At 44.5% G+C, this 24,300-nt stretch overlaps 2 protein-coding genes across 2 annotated transcripts in view; both read left to right on the plus strand.

The window, feature by feature from the left end:
* The window catches only part of tgfbi (transforming growth factor, beta-induced), a 280,474-nt gene extending 259,245 nt beyond the window's left edge, over nt 1-21,229 (plus strand). The window contains exon 18 of the transcript XR_014595683.1: nt 21,173-21,229. The gene's annotated coding sequence lies outside the window, so the exon portion shown is untranslated. The remainder of the gene's footprint in view (nt 1-21,172) is intronic.
* Nucleotides 1-24,300, plus strand: part of fat2 (FAT atypical cadherin 2) — a gene marked incomplete at both ends in the record, with an annotated part of 141,756 nt that overhangs the window by 29,794 nt on the left and 87,662 nt on the right. The window contains 6 exons of the mRNA XM_083980395.1: nt 7,149-7,288; nt 8,295-8,357; nt 9,885-10,097; nt 10,902-11,112; nt 12,567-16,234; nt 20,040-20,436. Of these exons, the coding sequence (XP_083836521.1) occupies nt 7,149-7,288; nt 8,295-8,357; nt 9,885-10,097; nt 10,902-11,112; nt 12,567-16,234; nt 20,040-20,436 (4,692 nt within the window). The remainder of the gene's footprint in view (nt 1-7,148; nt 7,289-8,294; nt 8,358-9,884; nt 10,098-10,901; nt 11,113-12,566; nt 16,235-20,039; nt 20,437-24,300) is intronic.

Here is a 24,300-nt window from a genome sequence, read left to right on the forward strand (position 1 = left end):
TCTGCTACAAAAACAAAATCGCTGCATTCGAAAGGCGCGATGCGGAAAAATCGGCAAATGAATAAAATCTTCGAGCAGGCAGGCAGGCTGAGCGCTGCACCCTCTGCTGCTGTTTGTGCATGGACGCCCCGTCCCCGCCCCCGTCCCCGTGGCTTGGCCGGTCCCAGCTGGGTGCAGCGTGGCCGGGATGAGGGTCAGCACCTGCAGGTCCAAGGCCGCGGCTCCCGGCTGGAGGACCGGGTCCGTCCCCGTTAAGCATCTGCTCTGAGAGGACGAGCCCAGCAGCCCAGCAGCCCAGCAGGGTCTCCTGATGGAAACACAGCCAGAATGACAAACTACTCACAGGAAAAAGTTGGAAATACTTTCTGTTTGAGGTCCATAAAGTAACAGCATGACATCGCCATGTTTAGTCAGAAAACTTCACCTTCCAGTGTGTCCAGTGTGTAATATTTGTCAAGGTTTATTGGCAACATTTGAATATATTACCCATGAATATTTCATAACCTTTATTTAAACTCGGAGATATATTGAGGAGTAACTTCATTTACAATATAGCCGAGATGAAACACAAAACACACAAGGACAGAAGACAAGACATTTGACACAACATAACAGAATACCAGAATGTAAAGGTGACTAGGGTAAATTGAAACATAGTTAAAAGCACGAGCAGTTGGAGGTAAAATAAGATGTAGTTATGGTTTTAAATTGTCCTATTGATAAAAGTGAGGTAAGTTTCAAATGATAAGTGTATAATCACTATGAAATAAAATTTGTTTGGTTTTCGTAGCCTTATAATTCTTCTTTTAAACATATAACAAGGATCTTGCTTTAGAGAGTGTCGCCATCTTGCGCCGCCATGTTTGTACAGCAACCCGAATAGAAAATCCAGCCAGTCAGAGAGCGCGTTTCAAGAGTTTCACATTCATAAATAAACCAATGAAGAAGAAGAAGGAGGAAACAGCAGACATATGGTAAAATGGTTTAGATCTTCACCTCATCGCTCCATGCTCCTGAAATACTCCCAGTCGTGGTAAACATGTTTTTTTGTCCTCTGAGGCCACCGTAACTTTGCAGACAGGAGGGGTGAGCGCTGCAAACTAGAGTCTGAACGCTGGATGTCACGGTTTCCCCCCATTTTACACACTGGACCTTTAATTTCAGGCCATTAATTACATGATAATGTCAAGAAATAGCCCAAAAATATATAAATAAAATTCCACATGTCACGGTTTTACCCCCATTTTAATTAAGAAATAACAATTAATTGTGTAGTGTCCAGAAATTTTTTTGAATTTTTTTGGAAAGGCCAGAATCTTTCTCGGACAAGTCCTTACAATTGTCAATTACAATCAATTATTTCTGGGCTATTTCTACACAATCAGTTGTTATTTCTCAACATTAGTATGAGACCATTATTTCTAGTTCATTTCTAGACATAATAACACAATTACTTGTTATATTTCTTGGCTATTTCTAGACATTATCACGTAATTAGCGGCCTGTAAATTAAAGGGTCACCAAAGTTTCTCTCACGACCTTCATCATGATCATCGTCATCATCAGAGGAAACTGACAAAACTTCATTCGGTGCTGATGAATAATGTGAGATCAGCTCCAACCTGCAGGTCAGAGCCCCGAGCTGCAGCAGGATGAACGATGCAGGTCGGCAGATGTTTAAGAAGATACCAGACAAGAACAAAAACATATTTCTGCCCCATAAAACTGTTTATGTTTTTTTTCCTCCTTTAGGCAGGTACAATTGATGAGAATGAAACAACAAAAGAAAAAAATCTGTCTTTGAAAAGCTCACAGAGATCTCTGACCTTAATGAGCAGCTGTGTGTTTGAATTTTATCAACCAACCGCTGTTATATCTTGTGAATAAAAGAGTTTACAACAATATAAAAATGGAGAAAATCAGCACATTGAAGAAACTTGAACCAGAGGATATTTTACATTTTTCCAATAATAAAAGATCAAAGACATGGGAGATCAGTTGGATATCAAAGTGGACTGGATAACTTAAGTTACCTGAGTTAAAAGTGACTTTATTTTACTGGTGAATAAAGGTTTGTATGGTCCTTCATCATGATTTGTATTTAGTAGTGGTAAACCAGAGTCCATGAAGCTTCACCGCACAGCACGAGTCAAAGGAAAGAATCGATCTTCATCTCGCTCCTCGCCTCATCGTCACGACCTCTGTGCAGCGACTGAAATAATAATTCTGCAGATCAAATCAGAGGCAACGAGCAGCTCAGCAGGAGAGGTGACTGTGTGTGTGTGTGGGCTGAGGACAGGACAGAGTTTGGACCTGGAGGTTGAGTTGAGTTGAGGAATTAAAGCTGCTTTTATTATCCTCCTCTTCGCCCCTCGAGCGATTACTGCAGGAAGTCGCAATAAAAAAAAAAGCAGGACATCTGTTCAGTGGCCGTTTCAGCTCCACCTGCCCTGAAGGTGGGGACGTTTGCTGCCCACTCAGCTGATCACTGATTCTGATAACCTTGTTGAACTTCCTGAGTTCGACCCTTTGAGAATCAGGAGTGGGGGGGGGGGGGGGGGGGGGGAGATGCGTCGTTTCGATCGGTTTCTGCTGTGAAAAAGATGGAGAATAATTCATACAAACCGAGTCACGATTTGTTTCTATATGTGTCTCAGTGGGTTTTAGAGCAGCAGTGTTTCACCTTTTGTTACGAAGGTGACATAACAAATGAGCCTCTGTTCCTCCAGGAGACACAAATATTACATTTGTCTGGAGAGCAGTCGTTCAAAATTAAAGGAACGAATCCTGAAAGTTTGATGCAGCGTAGAGTCGGTGTTTGGGAGGAATGTGCTGGGCCTGAGGAAAGGTCAGAGTGTCACCTACAGTAAATCCTTAGCATACATCTATCATCATAAAAATCACTGTGTTTGTTTGAGTCAAACGTAAAGTAAATTCTTCTTATTTCTCTTATTTCCCTCCAGCTTTTCTCCTTTTCCTCGTGTCTCCAGTTGTGTTTGTGTCGACCAGCACTTATCAACCCGTCTCCTGATAAAAGGACTGGTCTGTTCAACTTTAACTCAAAATAACTGGACTGTACAGCAGTGTTTTTGTATTATTATTATATAAGTAAAAAAAACAAAACAAGCTGCAAGAAAGAGGAGGTACATTTCCAAGTCTAAAACTCAAGGTTATTTTCAAGTCACAAATTTATTACAGAAAGCAGAAAGAGAACTATTCTCTAATGAAAAGTAAAAGTTTGACAAGGTCTTCCACTGCAGGCGTCGGGCAAAACAAGCAACATCTGTCCCAAACTCACACACCTGTGTGGACACGTTTCCATCACTTCAAAAATTTGCAAATCTCCAAAAATGTGTGACTTTATAACATCAGAGAAAATACAAGTTTTTTTTCTCATAAACATGCAACTGCAAACATTTAATAAATGTGACCAAAACAGAGTTAAACAAGGCTTCAAGTATTTAGCAGGTGGCACTAATCACTGGTTATTTAAAGTTTAATGTACAATATCTATTAGATTTGAATATCTATCTATCTATCTATCTATCTATCTATCTATCTATCTATCTATCTATCTATCTATCTATCTATCTATCTATCTATCTATCTATCTATCTATCTATCTATCTATCTATCTATCTATCTATCTATCTATCTATCTATCTATCTATCTATCTATCACCAGGCAAACAAAACTCTTTGAGATTTAAAAACTTCTTTTACAAGAGCAACCTCGCTAAGAGAGCAGGACACAAACAACTCTACATAGATTTACATGATTAACAACATAAGAATTACAAATGACACATTACATCGGGCAATAACAATCACAAAGTCAATGGATCTCCTTTCTCTGTCCTTTAAAGGACACATATTATGCCCCTTTTTCACAAATTAAAATAGTATAGTAGTACTTAAAGACATGTTTGTGTCATGCTGTGGTCACAATACCGGAAGGACCAAACATCACAGCTCTGAGGGAACAGCTCATAAAACCACGTGGATTTCAACCTCGGGAGCCTGCACATTACAGATTTCTTTGTCAATTCTTGCATTTTGGGGGCCAGAAGACAAGACAAACACCTAAATATATGTTAAAGAGCCTTCAAAAAGTCATATTTCCATAATATGCCTCCTTTAAAATGGATCTGAATTCCCCCAGTTTGATAAATTCAGTCAATTTTAAGTCGTTCTGCAGGTTAACATGTAATTGAGTATATATATCATTAAGGAATACTGTTACAATATCACATACAGTACCATGCATGTAGATGTACTGTATATAAACGATGACCACAGAGAACATGGCTGCTGCTCCTCGTGTCATGTGACATTGACGTGATGGAGAATCCGATTAGTTCTCTGTAGTTCTTCTCATGGAAGACTTCCTCCCCCGGGCGCCGCTGAGGTGTTTCTCACAGAAAGTCAATCTGTGGATGGGGAAATGTAAAGCGGTTAGATGGACTGGTCAATGTGGCTGGTTAGTTAGTTAGTTAGTTAGTTAGTAATCACTGTGCAGGCGGCGCTGCAGCTCAGTCGTTAAGGATCAGACGTGTGTGGACCGGCCCAACGAACGACCATCGATCAGCAATAATGAAAGAAAAGGAAAAGAAGAGGAGGAAAATTAGAGGAATTTATGACCTCGGTGCAGCTTTTACCACCGCATGATGGAAACATGCATGTGTGTGTGTGTGTGTGTGTTAGTGTGAGTTTATGTGTGTCGCAAGGTGGATATCTTAATAAACACCATCTGGCTGAGCAGGCATGAGGTTTTACCTTTCTCACGTACATACACACAACCTGCTGAGAGAGGGAGAGAGAGAGAGAGAGAGAGGGGAAGGACATGAAGGTAGAAGAGAATTAAAACAGAAGGACGGACAAGGGGAAGAGAGAGAGAGAGAAAGGAGGAGAGGATAAAGGAGGGATGAGAGGAGCAGATGGACTTTAAGGTACAGTATGAGTCATGATGATGATGACGATGATGATGATTCAATTAGATGATGTAATGAAGGAAAGATCAGATGAATAAGAACAGAACAGGATGAGACTGTAAAGTTTCTTAATGTGAAAAACTTCCTTTATTAATCTGAACACGTCCTCTGTTATCACAAGAGTTGAGAGGTTTGTTTTTTATTGTGTAGAGACAAACAATATAAGACACGTGTGGTGAAGAATTAAAGACAAACAAAACAAAAAAAAATGTGTGACGAACATATAAGATGGGACTTAAAGGGATAGTTCAACATTTTACCAAATTGGCCCATTGCCATAATCCCATATAGTCATAGCAGTAGGTTTGTTACCTTTAACTGTCGGTGCAAGCTATTTTTATAACGGCGGAGCAGAGCCGTGAGCTACTCAGAGCTACGCTACGGAGGCTAATGGGATTTCTTGGTTTCCCTCATCATGCAGAGACTGCTTGCTGAAAAACTGTCCCTGAAGGCAACGCGCATCAGCAGTTTTGCATGAATTTCCCTCTAAAACAACTCTGTCTGATGACGTTCTGTTATTATCTCATAGCGTGGTGAATGTGCAGCTCACAACTTGTCCACCAGAGCGTTTTGGAGTTGTTGGATTGTGTATTTGATGAGTTTGATGAGGGAAACCAAGAAATCCCATAATGAGCCTCCGTAGCGTAGCTCTGAGCAGCTCACGGCTCTGCTCCGCCGTTCTAAAAATAGCTTGCACCGACAATTAAAGGTAACAAACCTACTGCTATGAGTATAGGGATTATGGCAACGGGCCAATTTGCCGAAATGTTGAACTATCCCTTTAAACGAACAAACGAGGAAGAAAAAAGAGAGAGAGAAGGAAACACAAGACAAAGAATAGTAGAAAACAGTAGAATCGTTGTGAGTTTTTTTAAATCCTGTCTGTCAGTCGCTGTGACTCCGTCCACCAGGACGACAGGAACAAACGGAGGTCAAGGTCAAACACGAAGCTTTAACCTCAGACGGAGGTGACCAGCTGCTGTCCTGTTGGACGCTCCCACTGTCTCGGTCTCGGTCTCGGTCGGTTTCTCCTCTCGCTCTGTAAACACGAGGCGTCAGAACGTCCTGCTGTGATGGATGGATCCATGTGGAGCAGAGAAAATCTATTTCTCTCTCTCTCGGCTCTGTGCTTCTGTTTTTATTCAATAGCTGTAACAGCAGGAGTTTATCAGAGACTCTAACAAGACATAAAAAAAACAAAAAACATTTTGTGAAAACACGCTTTTTTATTGTTTTTATTTAAGTGGTGGTGACGTGAGTAATTTGTCAAAGCTTAAAGCAGTACTAAAGAACTTTCAGTTTTGGTTGAGTTTGGCGGCACCTGTGGACCAAAGCGGTAGTGTTTTGCCTGAAGGAAGACTCCATTTCCCATGAACACTAGCGTGAAGCCCTGTAAATATCCTGCATTAAAATTAACAGAAGACATCAAAACTAAGTTTCTGTTTCCAGTGGATCATTTCAAAGTGAAAACACAAACATAATCCATTGCTAAAGTGCCGTTTTGCCTGTTCCCTCCTTGTTGTGACTCGCAAAAGTGAAAGTGAAACTTAAGTGAGAGCAGGGTTCCTACCATGCTCCTCAAAGCTGCTTAGTGCCAGAGAAAGAGATACAGACCATAATGATACAGACCCCCCCAGGCCATGACAGAGGTGTCATTCAACTTGTTGTAAGTCGATGTATCAGCTCAAAAGTTATGAAAATATTTTATGAAGGTTGAAAAGTTACTTAGTGCTGGTTTAAGGAGCTGCATCATCAGAACATCACAGGAGACGAGTGGACCAATCAGAGCGGCCCTGGTGAAACGCTGCAGGAATCATTTCCTCCTCATCCTCTGTGTGTATTTCCTGACGCTGGAGAGGTTTCCACTTCTCAAACTTTAGAAGTGGATCATTAATAACCCCCCCCCCCCCCCCCCCCCCCCTGCCCCACCCACAGGAAATCACTGTGAGTCTTCAAACACTGGAGGACGATGCCAAGAAGCATCACCGCGGCAACCAGTCAAAATCAGAGCTGCAGACTCTGACACATGATGGGAGAGATCAGAGCCGACAGCCGGACTCGGCCGGATCCACGAAGCTCCGACTGTAACCTCGATGTCAGTCTACCTGTCTGATCGCCTCACCTGTCTCTGTCTCTCTGTCTCTCTGTGTCTCTCAGGTGGTGATGAAGAGAAAGACTTTGACATCCAGAGGAACACAGGAACCATCTCCATCGCCCGCCGCCTGGACGCAGCTCGCCGCTCCAACTACAACCTGACGGTGCGGGTCACTGACGGCCACCACACGGCCACCACACAGGTGAGAAGAACAACCTGGAGAAAATAAACTCAGGATCAAACCTTGTTTTTTACAGACTTGTCCTTCGGGTTCGGGTCAGAACCAGAACGTGTTGGATTACTGTGGGTGTATGAATGATAAAAATGTGACATAAGTGTGAATTAAAGCAGAAGTAAGCGATCCGGTTGTTTTGGCTAACTTCTTGTCAGCCGATGGAGTTAGCAGCCCCCGCCCTCGTCATGGATCTATTGGTCCTCGTCCCTACGTCACCACATTCACGGGCATCCCTTGGCTGCACACACAGAGAGGACTGCCCCTTTATGCCGTTCTCTCTCCTCATTGGATAAAGGTTGTAGGATACAAGGAAAGTTTTCTCCTGGGCTCAGAGCAGAGCAGAGTGACTGACAGACCCGTGTTTCAGACCAAACACTCTATAGAAGTGATTGCTGTCGGAAGATACAACTATTTAAGACTTATATTAACACAAATATTCCGCTTACTTCTGCTTTAATAAAGAAATACGAAATTCAATTCCTAAATAAATGCAAAATAAATTAATCTTGGTCATAAAATGCTGTTTCTAATAAATCAAGATCTATAGCTGACGGAAGGAAACCTTCAGCAAACTTTAACCTAAAATATATTAATAAAGAAATAGAAAAATAAATGTTTAGAAACAGAAATGTCATTTTTCATTCCTGAAATGAATCTGTTTTGCAATTATTTATTACATCCTTGTTTATATTCAGGGGTTAAGGGTCATTTTTTTGTACATTATGTGACAAACCACAAACAAATCATCTACCATCATAACCTTTTCTTTTCGTGTCGGAGATAAAAGGACTAAAAAGACAAAGTGGACAACGTTCTTCTATTAACCTTCACCGAACAGAACAGAACAGAACCAGCTGCATTGAAACCCCAAATCATCACATCAACAGCTTTATTTATGTTTTGTTTTTTTAAGTTTTGAAGCAGCACCGTCCATATTATCATTTATGTTGTGTGTGCTGTGTGCAATCTGCAGGCCTACATCCGAGTGTTGGACATGAATGAACACCGGCCCGTCTTCCTGAAGCCGCTGTACGAGGTGAGAACTGGTCTGCATTTAAAAATAAATTAAAAAACCCAGAGCAGTAAAGTTAAAGGTGAGTTTTCAGAGCCAGATTATCCATAAAGACTTTGTACAGGTGATTAACTGTGTGTCAGATGCAGCTCATACTGTTGTTCCTCTGTGCTTGTGTCTTTTTTACAACAACACTGTGGAAACAAACCATCAAACTCTTCACCAGGATTTCTCCTCCTCTCTCACATGCTCCACTGTGGCTCTGAATGTGAAAACAGATGTTTTATAAACACGTATCAATACTGCAGCTCTTCTGCACATAATGTCTAAACCATTGTGTTTATCAGTGCAGCATTAATGTTCATATAATGAGTTTGTTAATCATTTACTGACACTTTATAAATGAACCACTGACATCTCCTAAACAACTGGTTTATTATTGATATAATTCTTGATTAATAAATGAAGAATGCTTCATTTATTAATATGAGAATACAATAATTAAACATAGTATAGATGAGCTCATTAATCCAGATTTATAACAGTATGTACAGTAGTGTCACACTGGTTAGATGCTGATGTTGATCATTCCCATTAAAGCCTGATGAACTGTGGTTTATTGATTCCTGCCGTGGCATTTGAGGTAACAACGGAGACATTACAACTTCCTGCCTTCCTTCCTTCACTCTTCAAAGTGATCATCAGGACGTCCACCAGAGTCGACGACAGTGTGACTGTTGTCTTCTTAATCACAGTAATCTACATCCTCCTTTCTGTTCCAAAAGGACACCTCCTGTCCTCAGAGCCGTCTCTGTCCTCAGTTAAACCACCGTTATAAAGACAAACTCGTCAAACTAAGACGTTAAAAATGTCACATCCATTTCTCACCAGGTTGCTTTGGAAATGTAGTTGGTTACAATTACGAGTTACCCTGTTAAAAATAACGCACATTTAAATACATTTTGATTACTTTTCTTAATTTTTAATGAATGCTCTCAACTGTTGAGACTGTCTCTCAACATCTTTGAAACATCTTTAAAGGCATAGTTCCACATGTTGGCAAATTGGCCCATTGCCATAATCCCCATAGTTTAGGAGTAGGTCCATTACCTTTAATTGTTGGTGCAAGCTGTTTTTAGAACGGCGGAGCAGAGCCGTGAGCTGCTCAGAGCTACGCTACGGAGGCTAATGGGATTTCGAGATTACGAGACAGAGTTGCTTTAGAGGTAAATTCATGCAAAACAGCTAATGCGCGTTGCCTTCAGGGACAGTTTTTCATCATCAGTCTCTGCATTGACCTCTAAAACAACTCTGTGTGGTAACGTTGTGTTATTATCTCATAGCGTGGTGAATGTGCAGCTCACAACTTGTCCACCAGAGCGTTGTGGAGTTGTTGGATTGTGTATTTGATGAGTTTACAATTATGAACATTTTGTAACACCGCTGTATGTACGCCGCTACTCCCCAACACTGTTTCTCTGTGTTTATTTTGTTGTTATAACCCTGGAGTTAAGCCCCGCCCCCTCTCCTCCCTGTGGCGGCGTGTTTCAGGTGCGGGTCCCAGAGGACACGTCCCCGTGGAAGGACATCCTGCAGATCAGCGCCCAGGACGCCGACACCAACAGTAAGCTGGTGTTCTCCATCCACAGCAGCCTCCACCCCGACAGCACCAAGTTCTTCCACCTGGACCCCAAGAGCGGCGTCCTGGTGATGACGGAGGAGCTCGACTACGAGACCATCTCCGTTCACACTCTGATCGTCATGGTAACGATACGTCCTAATCTTCCCTTTTTTTTTTTTTTTTTTTTTTTACAGTTTGACACAGTTTTATACAAATCGAAACTTCTTCCCTCTGATACTGAACATGAAATACGACTCAGACTCTTTATTCAGCCGTCATTCTGTAGCTGTTCACTTTCATTTTATTTCTTATTTCTTCTTTCATGTAAAAGCAGTGTAGCCGACAGAGATAAAAGCCAAGTTAATATGACACAAGAAAAACAGTATCACTCTTTGCTGCTGTGATTTAATATTTATTCTGCTTTAGAAATAACCTGAAATCTTTACTTGCTCTGTTTTTGTTTAAATGTAAATGACCTTTGATTACATCAATTTAGAAAGACAGAAAGCAGTCACAATGATCCATATTTATATAGTATATAAATGTTTTATATATATTTATGAATGTATATATACATATGTTTATTGATATGGATATTTATGTAGTAGATAGATGTATATACTGTATAAACCATGATGAGTAGAAAGGTGTGTAAAAAGTGCATACTTCTTCCTACTCCTTTTTGGAAGTTGTGCATATTATGATTTAATGATGGTTATATTTTTATTTTTTGTTTTTGATATATACATTTATATTTTCATATTAGACACGGTTCTAAATAAATTCATTCATTCATTCATTATTCATTTTAATTTGTGCATTTGAAATGTGCAGGAAGAGAATCAAGGAAATCAGCTCAAAAAGAAAAACAAAGTTATTTATTGATTATATCTTCGTCGTCACTGTAACAGGTCTAACAGTTCGACCACTTGTCCTCGCCCCCTCAGGTGCGTGACCAGGAGATCCCTGTGAAGAGGAACTTTGTGAAGGTGGTGGTTCATGTGGAGGACTGCAACGACCACTCGCCTGCCTTCCTGAGCCCCCGCTACGAGGCCAGCGTCTCCAACATGGCCGCCGCCGGCTCCGAGGTCGTCCAGGTCAAGGCGCTGGACAAGGACACGGGCACCAACGCCGACATCGTCTACTCTCTGCACTCAGGTGAGCAGCTGACGGCTCGTTTTTTATTTATTTTTTTACCTGCACTCTGCTTCAAACGCACACATTCACACTTGGAAGCCTCCAACCGTTTTCTAACGTCGGGGCCGCTGGGATCGGCCTCGGACAACCGCAGCCTTCAAAACGCCAACCGAGCTCCGCTGAAGAAGGAGCGAGTTCAAGGACACGATGACGACGCCTGAGAGAGATCAGTGCATCTCAATTACCTCGGCTGCCATGATTTCTGTTTGGGGATTTGAATTTCTCGCACCTCTGTTTGTCTCTATCATTTTATTGCCTCTCTTCGCTTCTCATGCGGAGCAGAAACGTCCTGACCTTCTGAGAGAATAGCTGAGCCAAACAACTTGCATTCCCTGGCAGTAGTGTGGGTTTTATCCAGGGGGATATTGCTGATCATGTATGATCAAAGCAGCTGGAAAAACGTGAGGCAGAGCACGGCGCATAACCCCGACTGCTGCTGCTGCTGCTGCTGCAGTGGAACTCATAATGCTCACTCAGTGTGATTTATACAGCAAAGAACATCCATCCTAATAACTGGTTCAACTTGCAGGAAAAAAAAATCAAATCTCTTGTTGAAATGCAGTGGAGAGGGAAAAATGCACCAGAATCAAAATGAAAAAAAAAAGATCTTTTACCTTGAACACCCTCAACACAGATTGATGAGAAATAACCAGTGAATTAAATAGCAGCAGGCCTTAAGATTAGCACAAATACCAGACACATAGTGCAGATGGGCTGTGATGTTATCAGATAGTTTGCTAGAGACGATACATCAACCAGGAGCAGTGTTTTCAGTAATGAACATTCAACCATAAATATTTCGGCTGGAAAAATGACTTTATTTGTTGTTGTACCTAGGGCATATATTTATGAAAATGTATCCTCTGATTGAAACCTTATGTAATTCTTAAAATTAGTCATTTTTATTTTTTATTAAGGACGAAGGAAGGAATAGAAGGAAGGAAGGTAGGAAGGACAAAGGGAACGATGGGAGGAAAGAAGGAAGGGAAAAAGGAAAGAAAGATAGATGGAGGGAGGGAACAGATTGGGTCAAAAAAGAAGGAAGAAGTAAGGACGAAGGGAAGGAAGGAAGGGAGGGAGGGAGGGAGGCAAAAAGGATTGTCGAAAGAAGGAAGGGAAAAGGGAAGGAAAGAAAGATGGACGGATAGGGAACAGATCAGGTCAACTGGATCAAAAGAGGAAGGAAGAAGAAGTAAGGATGAAGGAAAGGAAGGAGGAGGAAGCAAGGGAAAAAGGATTGTGGAAAGAAGGAAGGATGGAGGAAGTGAAGAGATTGGGTCGATTTGACCCAGAAGGACAACAGGACACACTCAGTCCTTCTTTGAATACTAAATTATAAATCAATAATCCAGTGCACCTGCTGATTGTATCTTCAAACAGTTCATCGTTCTAACTCGTCGTTTCTTCTCCTGCAGGAAACATCGACGGCGTCTTCTCCATCGACCCGTCGCTCGGCGCCGTCAGCGTCTCCAAGCCGCTGGACCTGCAGCCTCAGGACCGTTTCCACCTGACGGTGAAGGCCACGGACCAGGGCTTCCCGCAGCGCAGCGACCTCTGCTCCGTCCACGTCCACGTCCGCGTCTCCGACCGCACGCCGCCCGTCTTCCCCTCCGACGAATACCTGACGGAGATCAGCGAACTGAGCGCTGTCGGGACGCCGGTGGTCGCCGTGGCGGCCTCCAGCCCGGCCGCGGTGCATTACGGGATCGAGAGCGGCGACGCCAACGGGACGTTCCACATCGACGCGTACACCGGGCTGATCTCCACGCGGAAGCTCGTCGACTTCGAGAGCTGCGCCTCCTACGCGCTCGGCGTCGCGGCGACCACCACGGCCGGCGCCGCCTCCAGGACGCTCGTCCACGTGTACGTGATCGACGAGAACGACAACGCCCCCGTGTTTCTCCAGCGGGAGTACGCGGGGCGGATCGGCGAGGCGGCTCCCGTCAACGGCGTGGTGATGGGAGCGAGGAACACGCCGCTGGTCGTCCAGGCGACGGACGCCGACAGAGACGCCAACTCCGTGCTGGCGTACCGGATCCTGGAGGCGGCGGCGCTGGAAGTCTTCAGGATCGACCCGAGCACGGGAACCGTCTCCTTGGCGACGCCGGTGGACTTCGAGGCGAGGGCGGAGTATCGCTTCACGGTGCAGGTGACGGACTCGGGCGAGCCGGCGCTGTCGGCGGCCGAGGTCGCCACGGTCACCGTCCGCGTGCTGGACCTGAACGACTGCCCGCCGCGGTTCTCCGCCGCGCTCTACGAGTCGTCCGTCATCTTCCCGGCCGTCAGAGACGCGGAGGTCGTGCGCGTCGCCGCCCACGACGCCGACTCGGCGGTTTCTTACAGCATCGCCGAGGGCAACCTGCACAACGCCTTCTCCATCCACCCGCGCACCGGACTCATCACCGTGAGCAACGCCTCCGACTTCCAACCGTGGTACGAGCTGGCGGTGCGAGCCTCCGACGGCCTCTACAAAGACACCGCCACCGTCACGGTGAACGTGACCAACCTGACGGCGAGCGACCTCGGATTCGAGCAAACGGTTTATTCACAGAGCGTCACAGAAAACCTGCAGACGGGAAAAACTTTATTAGCGCTGAAAACGACAGGTTGTTATTTGAACGAGCCTCTTTTCTATTCCGTGCTCAACCCGATGGGGCGGTTTGCGATCTCGCCGACGTCCGGCGTCCTGGAAACGACGGGCGTCCCGTTCGACAGAGAGGAACAGGACGTGTTTGACGTCGTGGTGACGGTGCGAGACCTGCGGACGCCGCCCAGGACGGCCACCGCTCAGGTCAAAGTCTTCATAGACGACGTCAACGACAACGCGCCGCAGTTTCTGAACTTACCTTTCTCCATGATGATCTCCGAGGACGCCGAGCCGGGAGACGTTTTGTATCAAGTCACCGCCATCGATAAAGACTTAGGAGAGAACGCCGTGGTCGTGTACTCGCTGGAGGAAGACTACGACCTCTTCAGGATCGACCCCGACGTCGGCGACGTGTCCCTTCAGAGGCCGCTGGACTTCGAAGCTCTGAATAAATACACGTTGACGGTGTCGGCGGCGGACGAGGGCGAGCCCGGCCGCAGCACGACGGCGCAGCTCACCATCCAGGTGAGGAATCGAACCAACCCCGTTTTCCAGACGCTCCTCTACCCGCTCAAAGTGCCGGAAAACGTCCCGCCCTTCACCACCATCCTGCACGTCCAGGCCAGGAACCCCGAGGGCTACCGGCTCATCTACAACCTGCAGGAGGAAAACGCCTCCAAGCATTTCCACATCGACTTCAAAACCGGCGTCCTGACCGTCACCAACGCTCTGGACTACGAGAGCCAGGTGATGCACGTGCTGACGGTCCGAGCCACCGACTCCGTGACCGGAGCGTTCTCCGAGGCCTCGATAGAAATAGAAGTGGAGGACGTGAACGACAACGCGCCGGTTTTCTCCAAGCTGACGTACGGCGTGAACGTGGATGAAGGGCTGCCGGCCGGGACGTCGGTGATGCAGCTGTCGGCGGCCGACGGCGACTCCGGCAGGAACAGAGATTTGACCTTCCGGATGGTGAAGACGGAGGGAAACGAGACGGACTTCTTCGAGATCGACCCTCGGACCGGGTCGATTTCCACCAAACAGGTGCTGGATCACGAAAACACGAAACACTTCAACTTGAAAATCAGAGCCACCGACAACGGCAGCGTTCCCCTGAGCGGCGAAACCAGCGTCTTCGTCAACGTCACGGACGTCAACGACAACCCGCCGGATTTCGTCAGCTCCCAGTACGACGCCACGCTGGACGAAGCGGCGAAATGCGGCCACATCGTCATAAAGATCCGAGCGTCGGACCCCGACAGCGGCGACCTGAACAACCTCAAGTACAAAATCCTGTCGGGGAACGAAGGGCGTTACTTCAACATCAACGAATCCTCGGGGATCATCTCCTTCTCCAACGTCTGTAAGAGGAAGCTGGACCCGTTCTACAACCTGACGGTCGCCGTGTCCGACGGCGTGTTCCAGAAGACGGCGCCGGTCAACATCGACATGATCAACAGCAACAGACACAGTCCGTACTTCAAGCAGAACGTCTACGAGGCCGAGCTGGCGGAAAACGCGGAGGCGGGAACTCGGGTGATCCGACTGGCCGCCGTCGACCCGGACGACGGGCCGTACGGCAGCGTGGACTACACCATCATCAACAAGCTGGCCGACGAGACCTTCGCCATCGACAACGACGGGCAGATCGTGACGACGCAGCCGCTGGACAGGGAGAACCCGGCGCAGAGAGTCATAGCGATCAAAGTGATGGCGAAAGACGGCGGCGGGAAAGTGGCGTTCTGCACGGTCAAGATCATCCTCACGGACGAGAACGACAACGTGCCGCAGTTCAAGGCGTCGGAGTACCAGGTGTCCATCCAGTCCACGGTGAACAAAGGCTCGCCCATCATCCAGATCATGGCGTACGACGCGGACGACGGCAACAACGCGGACGTGACCTACACCGTGGACGAGACGGAGGAGGTGACGGAGGACGTCATCGAGATCAACCCGTTCACGGGCGTCGTCAGCGTCAAGGAGAGTCTCGTCGGCATGGAGAACAAGATCTTCCACTTCAAGGTCAAAGCTCGCGACGGCAGCCTCCCGTTCTACAACTCCACCGTCCCCGTCCAGGTCAAGGTGGTTCCCCCCGAGGTTCCTCTGCCCAAGTTCTCCGAGCCGCTCTACACCTTCTCCGCCGCCGAGGACGTTCCCGTGGGGACGGAGATCGGCTCGGTGCGGGCCGACTCCGACACGCCGCTGATCTACAGCCTGGTGAACGGCAACACGGTGGAGAGCAACAGGGACAGAGTCTTCACGCTGGACGAGGAGAGCGGCACGCTGCTGCTGCAGAAGACCATCGACCACGAGAAGACCAAGCGGTACCAGATCGACGTGATCGCCCAGGGCAACCACAACGGGACCGACGTGGCCTCGCTGGTGTCCGTCAGCATCCAGGTGCAGGACGTGAACGACAACCAGCCGGTGTTCGACGCCAGTCCGTACCGGGCCTTCCTGGCCGAGAACATGCCGGCAGGAACCACCGTCATCCAGGTGAGATTTCTGAACAAACTGAACATATTTTAAGTCTCATTAGTATTAAAATTAAGTTTCAAAGGTTTTTCTGCAACAGTAAGTCAAATGTTTTTAGTCTGAAAACTTTCAGTTAAACTTTAATGACTAAAAAACAAGAAAACTGTTAATTGTAATAAATATATATCAGACTTATTTTCCTCACAATGATCAGTTTAAAGATCCAACTAGTCCCAGACTCACATATAAACACTATGTTTAGTTGTATAGGTATAAAAAAAGAGATATAAACAAGTCTGTATAGCCCAGGTTTTTTATGTTATAGGCTATATATAATAAGTTGTATAAGTGACACAGAACAAACTGAAGAGAAAACTTTATGAACTTTTCCTTTATTTTAAGCAGTGTTAGTATTCATTTTCATGGTCTGAATTAGGTTTGAAAGGTTTTTCTACAACAAAAAGTCAAAACTATTCATTGTTCATTTATATATTCAGACTTATTTTCCTCACAATGATCTCAGTTCTGCCCTATAATCACAACAAGATCAGTTTAAAGATCCAACTACAGTAGTCCCAGACTCAAATATAAACAGTATGTTTAGTTGTATAGGTATAAAAAAGAGATATAAACAAAGGTTTTTCTGCAACAGTAAGTCAAATGTTTTTAGTCTGAAAACTTTCAGTTAAACTTTAAGGACTAATATCTCCATCTGCTGCAGTAGTTTTTTAATAAAATCTTATTTATGGATGGAGGAGAACACCTGCTGCTTAGATGTTAGAGAGGGAGTGGGAAAACATTTTAATTTACAGGCTGTTAATAATGTGATAATGTCAAGAAATAGCCGAAGTATAACAATTAATTGTGTCAAAATGTCAAGAAATAGCCTAGAAATAACGGTCGATTTCACAGTAATGTCATGTTTTCCATAAAGGCAAAAGATCACACATGCTTTTCATGCTTTGAATTTTTTGGGAAAGGCCAGAATTTTTCTCCACCAAGTATTTCTGGGCTATTTCTACGCAATCAATCGTTATTTCTTGGCGATTTTTCTCAACATTATATTGACCGTTATTTCTAGACTATTTTTAGACATTATGAAGCAAACTTGTTATTTCTTGGCTATTTTTTTTACATTATTATGTAATTAGTTCTCTGTGGTTTTAAAAGTATATTTGAGGGGAACACTTTTAAACACACATGTGAGTGAAGCATATAACTATTACTGTTGATAATATCCAACTTTCAGCTGATTTTTCGTGTTGAATGAGAAAAAAAATCCCAGTTTCATCGGTTTTCAATTCAACACACTGAGAAACTTGAGGGAAAACAGGGCAGCATATCTGTGTGAAACCAACTTTTCAATATTTATATTAACACCAAGGGCGTCAGTTTACTTTGAAAAGTGGTGGGGACAATTTGACCATATGCGCACCGCACCCCCCCCCCCCCCCCCCCCCCCCCCCTGCTGCACCGCACCTGGCTGACACCATTTCCCAGACCGTCATAGACTACCGTTCTCAACCAGACTCTGGTCTCCTATAGGACCGGGTCTGGCTCCAAGTTTGGGCTAATAAATGAGCAAAGACCCGACCAGGTCCGACCAGTGTTTAAACCTCCTGGACCCTGGACCCGATGCGGCTGGACTCACGAGCATTTTTTTTTTTAATTCTCCGCTGGACCGCAGCAGAAAAAAAAAAAGAAGCCCAGTTGGGGCATGACAAGCTGGTGATCAGCTGTGGTCATTGAATTGTTAGACTACAGTAGGTCATTTCAATTTGCTCATCTGTGTTTTTTCCTTTTTATTTTATCTATGCGCATCGAGAGTGAGTGAGAAACAGAGAAACAGCGGGTGCACCAGATGATTGCCAACCGGCAAAAACTGAAACGAGACGGTTAAAGAGAGGAAAAACAAACTACAATAGCCTATAGCCTATGTCCAAAAGACTTTGTCCCGTCGTCACGTGAGTGAGGAAGGATCGGATGGTCGCTCAGGTTTAGTGATGAGGAAACTGTCACTGTCAGCAGCTGCTCCAAACAGACACGTTACTAGGCTACGGTAACTTTATTTTGAAGGGACAGATTAGATGTTGATTTCGTTAACAGTGACTTTGCACCCAAACATTAAGCATATTATCGGGTGCTGTCTCATCCGGTACAATCGACCCCGCGTGGAGGCTCGCGTGCTGCCGCCCTTCAGTTCGGCGTCTGTTCTATTTTTCACGCGAGCCGTGAGCTCCGTTGTCAAGCTGGATAGACGCATCGTACCAGACAGGAAGTCGGGCACAGAAAAGGCGAGAGAATCCGGTCAATTTTCAAAATAAAATGATGATTACCGGTAATGAAGTTGTTGCTTGTCCGTCTATAAATATTTGTCAGTTGCGTCTGCACACGAGACACACACACACATCCATACAGAGCTTGAGACAGACCTGTGAGTGTGGGAAACCGAGTACAGACGAGTGGAGTCGATGTTTTCCCGGCGAGGAGAGCAGGAGAAGCTGCTCCCTGTGTAACCAGCCAAGCGGCTGCGAGGACGCACGCAGCGCGCCGCTCCGGGCTGTGAGAAGTCTTTAATCGCAGCTACATTGTTGCGAGTTGGCTCCAGCAGAAGCTCTGCGCCGTGCACACTGTTTCAGCTGCCTATTTTGTCATAGTTTATCAACGTTTTTTCGTCATTCTTCATTAGGATAATGTTAAGTTCATTTTGTGGTGGGGACAAAATTGTTCTTGACAAAAAGTGGTGGGGACATGTCCCCAGCGTCCCCAGCGTAAATGACGCCTATGATTAACACGCTGCATCCTATGCATTAAATACTTTTACAAACAGGAATCATGACTTTGTAGAAGAGCTTGTAATTGTTGTCAGGTTTTACAAAAAGCTCCACAATAGTAAACAGACTACAAAGCTGCAGTCAGTGGGAGTTACACCTTAAATAAACTGATCACCAATAACTAATTCAGACTTGTAAATACAGTATTTTCTCACAAGTTGAGTATGGCATCTTATTAATGTCTTTCTAAAATTGATTTATTTTAACTTGATTTATTTTTAACTTGGACTTATTACACAATAATTTTACTTGTATGATTGTTTTTGTTTTATCATTGTTTTATTGTCTATCACTGTGTTTTATTACTTTCTGATTGTTGATTAAAGCAGAAGTAAGTGATATATTTGTGTTAATATAAGTCTTAAATAGTTATATCTTCCGACAGCAATCACTTACATAGAGTGTTTGGACTGAAACACGGGTCTGTCAGTCACTCTGCTCTGCTCTGAGCCCAGGAGAAAACTTTTCTCGTATCCTACAGTTTTTATCCAATGAGGAGAGAGAACGGCATGCAGGGCTGTGTGTGCAACCAAGGGATGCGCCTGAATGTGGTGACGTAGGGACGAGGACTGTTATGGTGCGTTCAAGGCAACTCGTAACTCGTGTTTTTCCGACCTGTGAAGTGGTACCAGTTTGATCTGGTACGAGTTCACCGGTCGGAAGTTACGAGTGGCCGTTATAGTGACTTTCACCGGTAAAACAGGTCGGAGAAACACGAGTGGGTTGCCTGGAACGCTACAAAGTCGTAAGTTGTGACTTGAAGCTGTAATTTACGGTTTCAAAAGCCTGCGTGGAACGCAGCACTAGCCAAAACCACCGGATCGCTTACTTCTGCTTCAATATTGCTGTTAATTGATTGATGTTTTGTTTAAAGCACCTTGAGATGCATTTTATGTACGAAAGGCTCTGTATAAATACAATTATTATTACTATATAAACAAATGATGAAGTTGAAAATAAAACCACCACCCGTCGTTTGTGTCGACCCTCAGGTCACCGCCAACGACCCGGACACCGACGGCAACGGCCTGGTCACCTACAGCCTGGAGTCGCTGCCCGACGAGGCGGCGGCCGACGTCGCCGGCGTGTTCTCCATCGACGGCGAGAGCGGCTGGATAACGACGGCGCGGCGGACGGACTGCGAGGCGACCAGGGTCTACCGGTTCCACGTGGTCGCCACCGACCACGGCGGCGACAACAAGCTGTCGTCCAGCGTCCTGGTGGAGGTGACGGTGACGGACGAGAACGACAACCCGCCCAAGTTCTCCGACGACGTGTACCGCGGCTCGGTGGTGGAGAACAGCGGCCCCGGCGAGGTCATCGTTTCCATGACGACCACGGACGCGGACGTGTCTCTGGAGAACCGGCTGGTGACGTGTTACATCACAGGTGCGTTTGTCAATATGTTTATCAGCCAAAAGGACAGTAAGGAGGTGATTTAAAGGGATAGTTCAACATTTTGGGAAAAATATAGCAATATAGCAGTAGGTTTGTTACCTTTATTTGTCGGTGCAAGTTATTTTTAGAACGGCGGAGCAGAGCCGCGAGCTGCTCAGAGCTACGCTACGGAGGCTCATTATGGGATTTCTTGGTTTCCCTCATCATCAAACTCATCAAATACACAATCCAACAACTCCAAAAACGCTCTGGTGGACAAGTTGTGACCTGCACATTCACCACGCTATGAGATGAGCCAATTTTGCCAAAATGTTGAACTATCCCTTTAACATCTCTGCTAATCGTTGAGTCATAATTTTATGTCACTCAGGCACAAATGAATCGCAAAAACAGACAAAAACAGGTCGACAAGCTGACAAGGCCGAGCACAGGCTGGATATCCTGTGGCTAACAACAAAAACAAAACCTTGAATTAATGCAGATCTTGTATTTTCCTCCGGACAGTTGAAGCCGTGGCCGCTCTAAAGGAGTCTGCTGTCACAACACTGTTTTTTTTGGGGAAAAAAAAGTGTAACAGGGGAATATTTGTATTGGAATTATTTATAAATGGTAGGGTTTGTCTGATTGTAACATCGGCTTGTCAAAAAGACACAAAAACAGAAGCAAACATTGGTTATTAAAGTCGCCCATAACCAGGATGATTGATGTGACCATGTTATTTATTCAGGAGTGTGTGTGTGTGTGTGTGTGTGTGTGTGTGTGTGTGTGTGTGTGTGTGTGTGTGTGTGTGTGTGTGTGTGTGTGTGTGTGTGTGTGTGTGTGTGTGTGTGTGTTTGTCTACAGCACAGTGGCTCTTTTCATAACAAAATTCAAAATTCACAGCAGTGATTTTTCTGAAGTCTCACCGAGGTCTGAAGTCTAAATTTCTCCCCTGCAGCTCAACCACCTGATGAAAAAACAAGAAAACTGTTAATTGTAATAAATATATATCAGACTTATTTTCCTCACAATGATCAGTTTAAAGATCCAACTAGTCCCAGACTCACATATAAACACTATGTTTAGTTGTATAGGTAGAAAAAAGAGATAAAAACAAGTCTGTATAGCCCAGGTTTTTTATGTTATATATAATAAGTTGTATAAGTGACACAGAACAAACTGAAGAGAAAACTTTATGAACTTTTCCTTTATTTTAAGCAGTGTTAGTATTCATTTTCATGGTCTGAATTAGGTTTGAAAGGTTTTTCTACAACAAAAAGTCAAAACTGTTCATTGTTCATTTATACAGATGTTACTGGTTCAAATTTGCGGGGTTTGTCCTGCACTGCAGGATCGCGTGATCGCGTGACTTTTCACCACAACTGTTTTCCTCTAGGTGGCAGCACCGTACTAAATACTGCTCAGACGTTTTGGGGACAATGCTGACAGCCTGATAGCCGCGATTAGGAGTGGCGCTGTTCATGATACAGAATACAAGAGGATGAAAGGAGAACTAGCTGCAGACAGTAAATAATATAGTAGCCTAGTTTTTCAATGACAAAATGTAACGACGGCAGCTACAGTAGACTATAGCCCACGTCTCACTCTCTTTTTTCGGTCATCTGTCTCGTCATCTCCAAAATGTGTTTTTAAAATGAGCCAACTACAGTACTGTGCAGTAGTGCCGCAGATTTCTCACTCCGCACCTTGTTTGAGAGTGCAGCTGGATGATTTCTTGTGAATGAACGGGTCTGTGTCACTTTGGGGCTGGGCGATAAAACATAGGATAAATAACTTTCCCTCGATAGAAGACGCGGCCGATACAAAGTGACACCGTCAGCCATGCAGCCGGCCTGGACTTTTTATTTTTAATTATGAAGGATCATCTGCGCAAGGCAAAGATGATAGCATCAACAAAACACGGCGTAACACACGCGGCTGTATGGGACAGGCTTTTATTTAATTCAGAACAAACCGCTTAGCAAAAATGGAAAATATAGTCTATAATAATTAATTGATCTGTTGTTTGGCCACTGTTTGAAAATAACCCGAATTATGAGCAAATAATCTGATCCAGAACAGCAGTCATAATCAGACTTCTTCTAAATAAACCTAAACATTAAATAACTGGGTCAGGTCGGACCATGGGGTTATTTTTTCTCTTCTTCTTCACAGGAGAGACTCTGCCCTTTATACATGTGCGTTCAGATTAACAATAAGACAAGCCATGGTTGAGTTTATTGAGTTTTAGCTGCTCAATCTCATTGTTTCAAAGAAAAGGGATTGATTTTTATAACGAAATGAAACGAAAACAATATTATATTGATACATTGTTGTAAAAAAAAATCCAAAAGAAACGAAAATGAACTAAAGAAAATAACTTTCACACACACACATTAAAACAGTGCGATTGGTTGAAAGCTGATAATTAGCCATGTGCTTATAAGCTGATTGGCCGAAACCAAGAACAAAGCCGCGTGAATGGCCAATCGCCATGTGTTAACATTTCCATATTCCGCACATTCTGTGACAAACTGTAAACTGTTTTCTTGTCTGTAACAACATCTATTGCACGTCTGTCCGTCCTGGGTGAGGGATCCCTCCTCTGTTGCTCACCCTGAGGTTTCTCCTGTTTTTCCCTGTTAAAAGGGTTTCCATGGAGTTTTTCCTCAGTCGATGTGAGGGTCTAAGTACCACATTAACATCTCTATTCATATAACGCCCATCGAAACAGCTGATTTACATGTCGGCCGTTAAGGCAAGGCAAGGCAAGGCAATTTTATTTGTATAGCCCGTTTTTACAAACAGTTTGTCTCAAAGGGCTTTACATGGCATCGTAGCAACATCCTCTGTCCTTAGACCCTCACATCGACTGAGGAAAAACTCCATGGAAACCCTTTTAACAGGGAAAAACAGGAGAAACCTCAGGGTGAGCAACAGAGGAGGGATCCCTCACCCAGGACGGACAGACGTGCAATAGATGTTGTTACAGACAAGAAAACAGTTTACAGTTTGTCACAGAATGTGCGGAATATGGAAATGTTAACACATGGCGATTGGCCATTCACGCGGCTTTGTTCTTGGTTTCGGCCAATCAGCTTATAAGCACATGGCTAATTATCAGCTTTCAACCAATCGCACTGTTTTAATGTGTGTGTGTGAAAGTTATTTTCTTTAGTTCATTTTCGTTTCTTTTGGATTTTTTTTTACAACAATGTATCAATATAATATTGTTTTCGTTTCATTTCGTTATAAAAATCAATCCCTTTTCTTTGAAACAATGAGATTGAGCAGCTAAAACTCAATAAACTCAACCATGGCTTGTCTTATTGTTAATCTGAACGCACATGTATAAAGGGCAGAGTCTCTCCTGTGAAGAAGAAGAGAAAAAATAACCCCATGGTCCGACCTGACCCAGTTATTTAATGTTTAGGTTTATTTAGAAGAAGTCTGATTATGACTGCTGTTCTGGATCAGATTATTTGCTCATAATTCGGGTTATTTTCAAACAGTGGCCAAACAACAGATCAATTAATTATTATAGACTATATTTTCCATTTTTGCTAAGCGGTTTGTTCTGAATTAAATAAAAGCCTGTCCCATACAGCCGCGTGTGTTACGCCGTGTTTTGTTGATGCTATCATCTTTGCCTTGCGCAGATGATCCTTCATAATTAAAAATAAAAAGTCCAGGCCGGCTGCATGGCTGACGGTGTCACTTTGTATCGGCCGCGTCTTCTATCGAGGGAAAGTTATTTATCCTATGTTTTATCGCCCAGCCCCAAAGTGACACAGACCCGTTCATTCACAAGAAATCATCCAGCTGCACTCTCAAACAAGGTGCGGAGTGAGAAATCTGCGGCACTACTGCACAGTA

This window comes from Trachurus trachurus (genome assembly GCF_905171665.1).
Source record: "Trachurus trachurus genome assembly, chromosome: 10".
Classification (NCBI taxonomy): domain Eukaryota; kingdom Metazoa; phylum Chordata; class Actinopteri; order Carangiformes; family Carangidae; genus Trachurus; species Trachurus trachurus.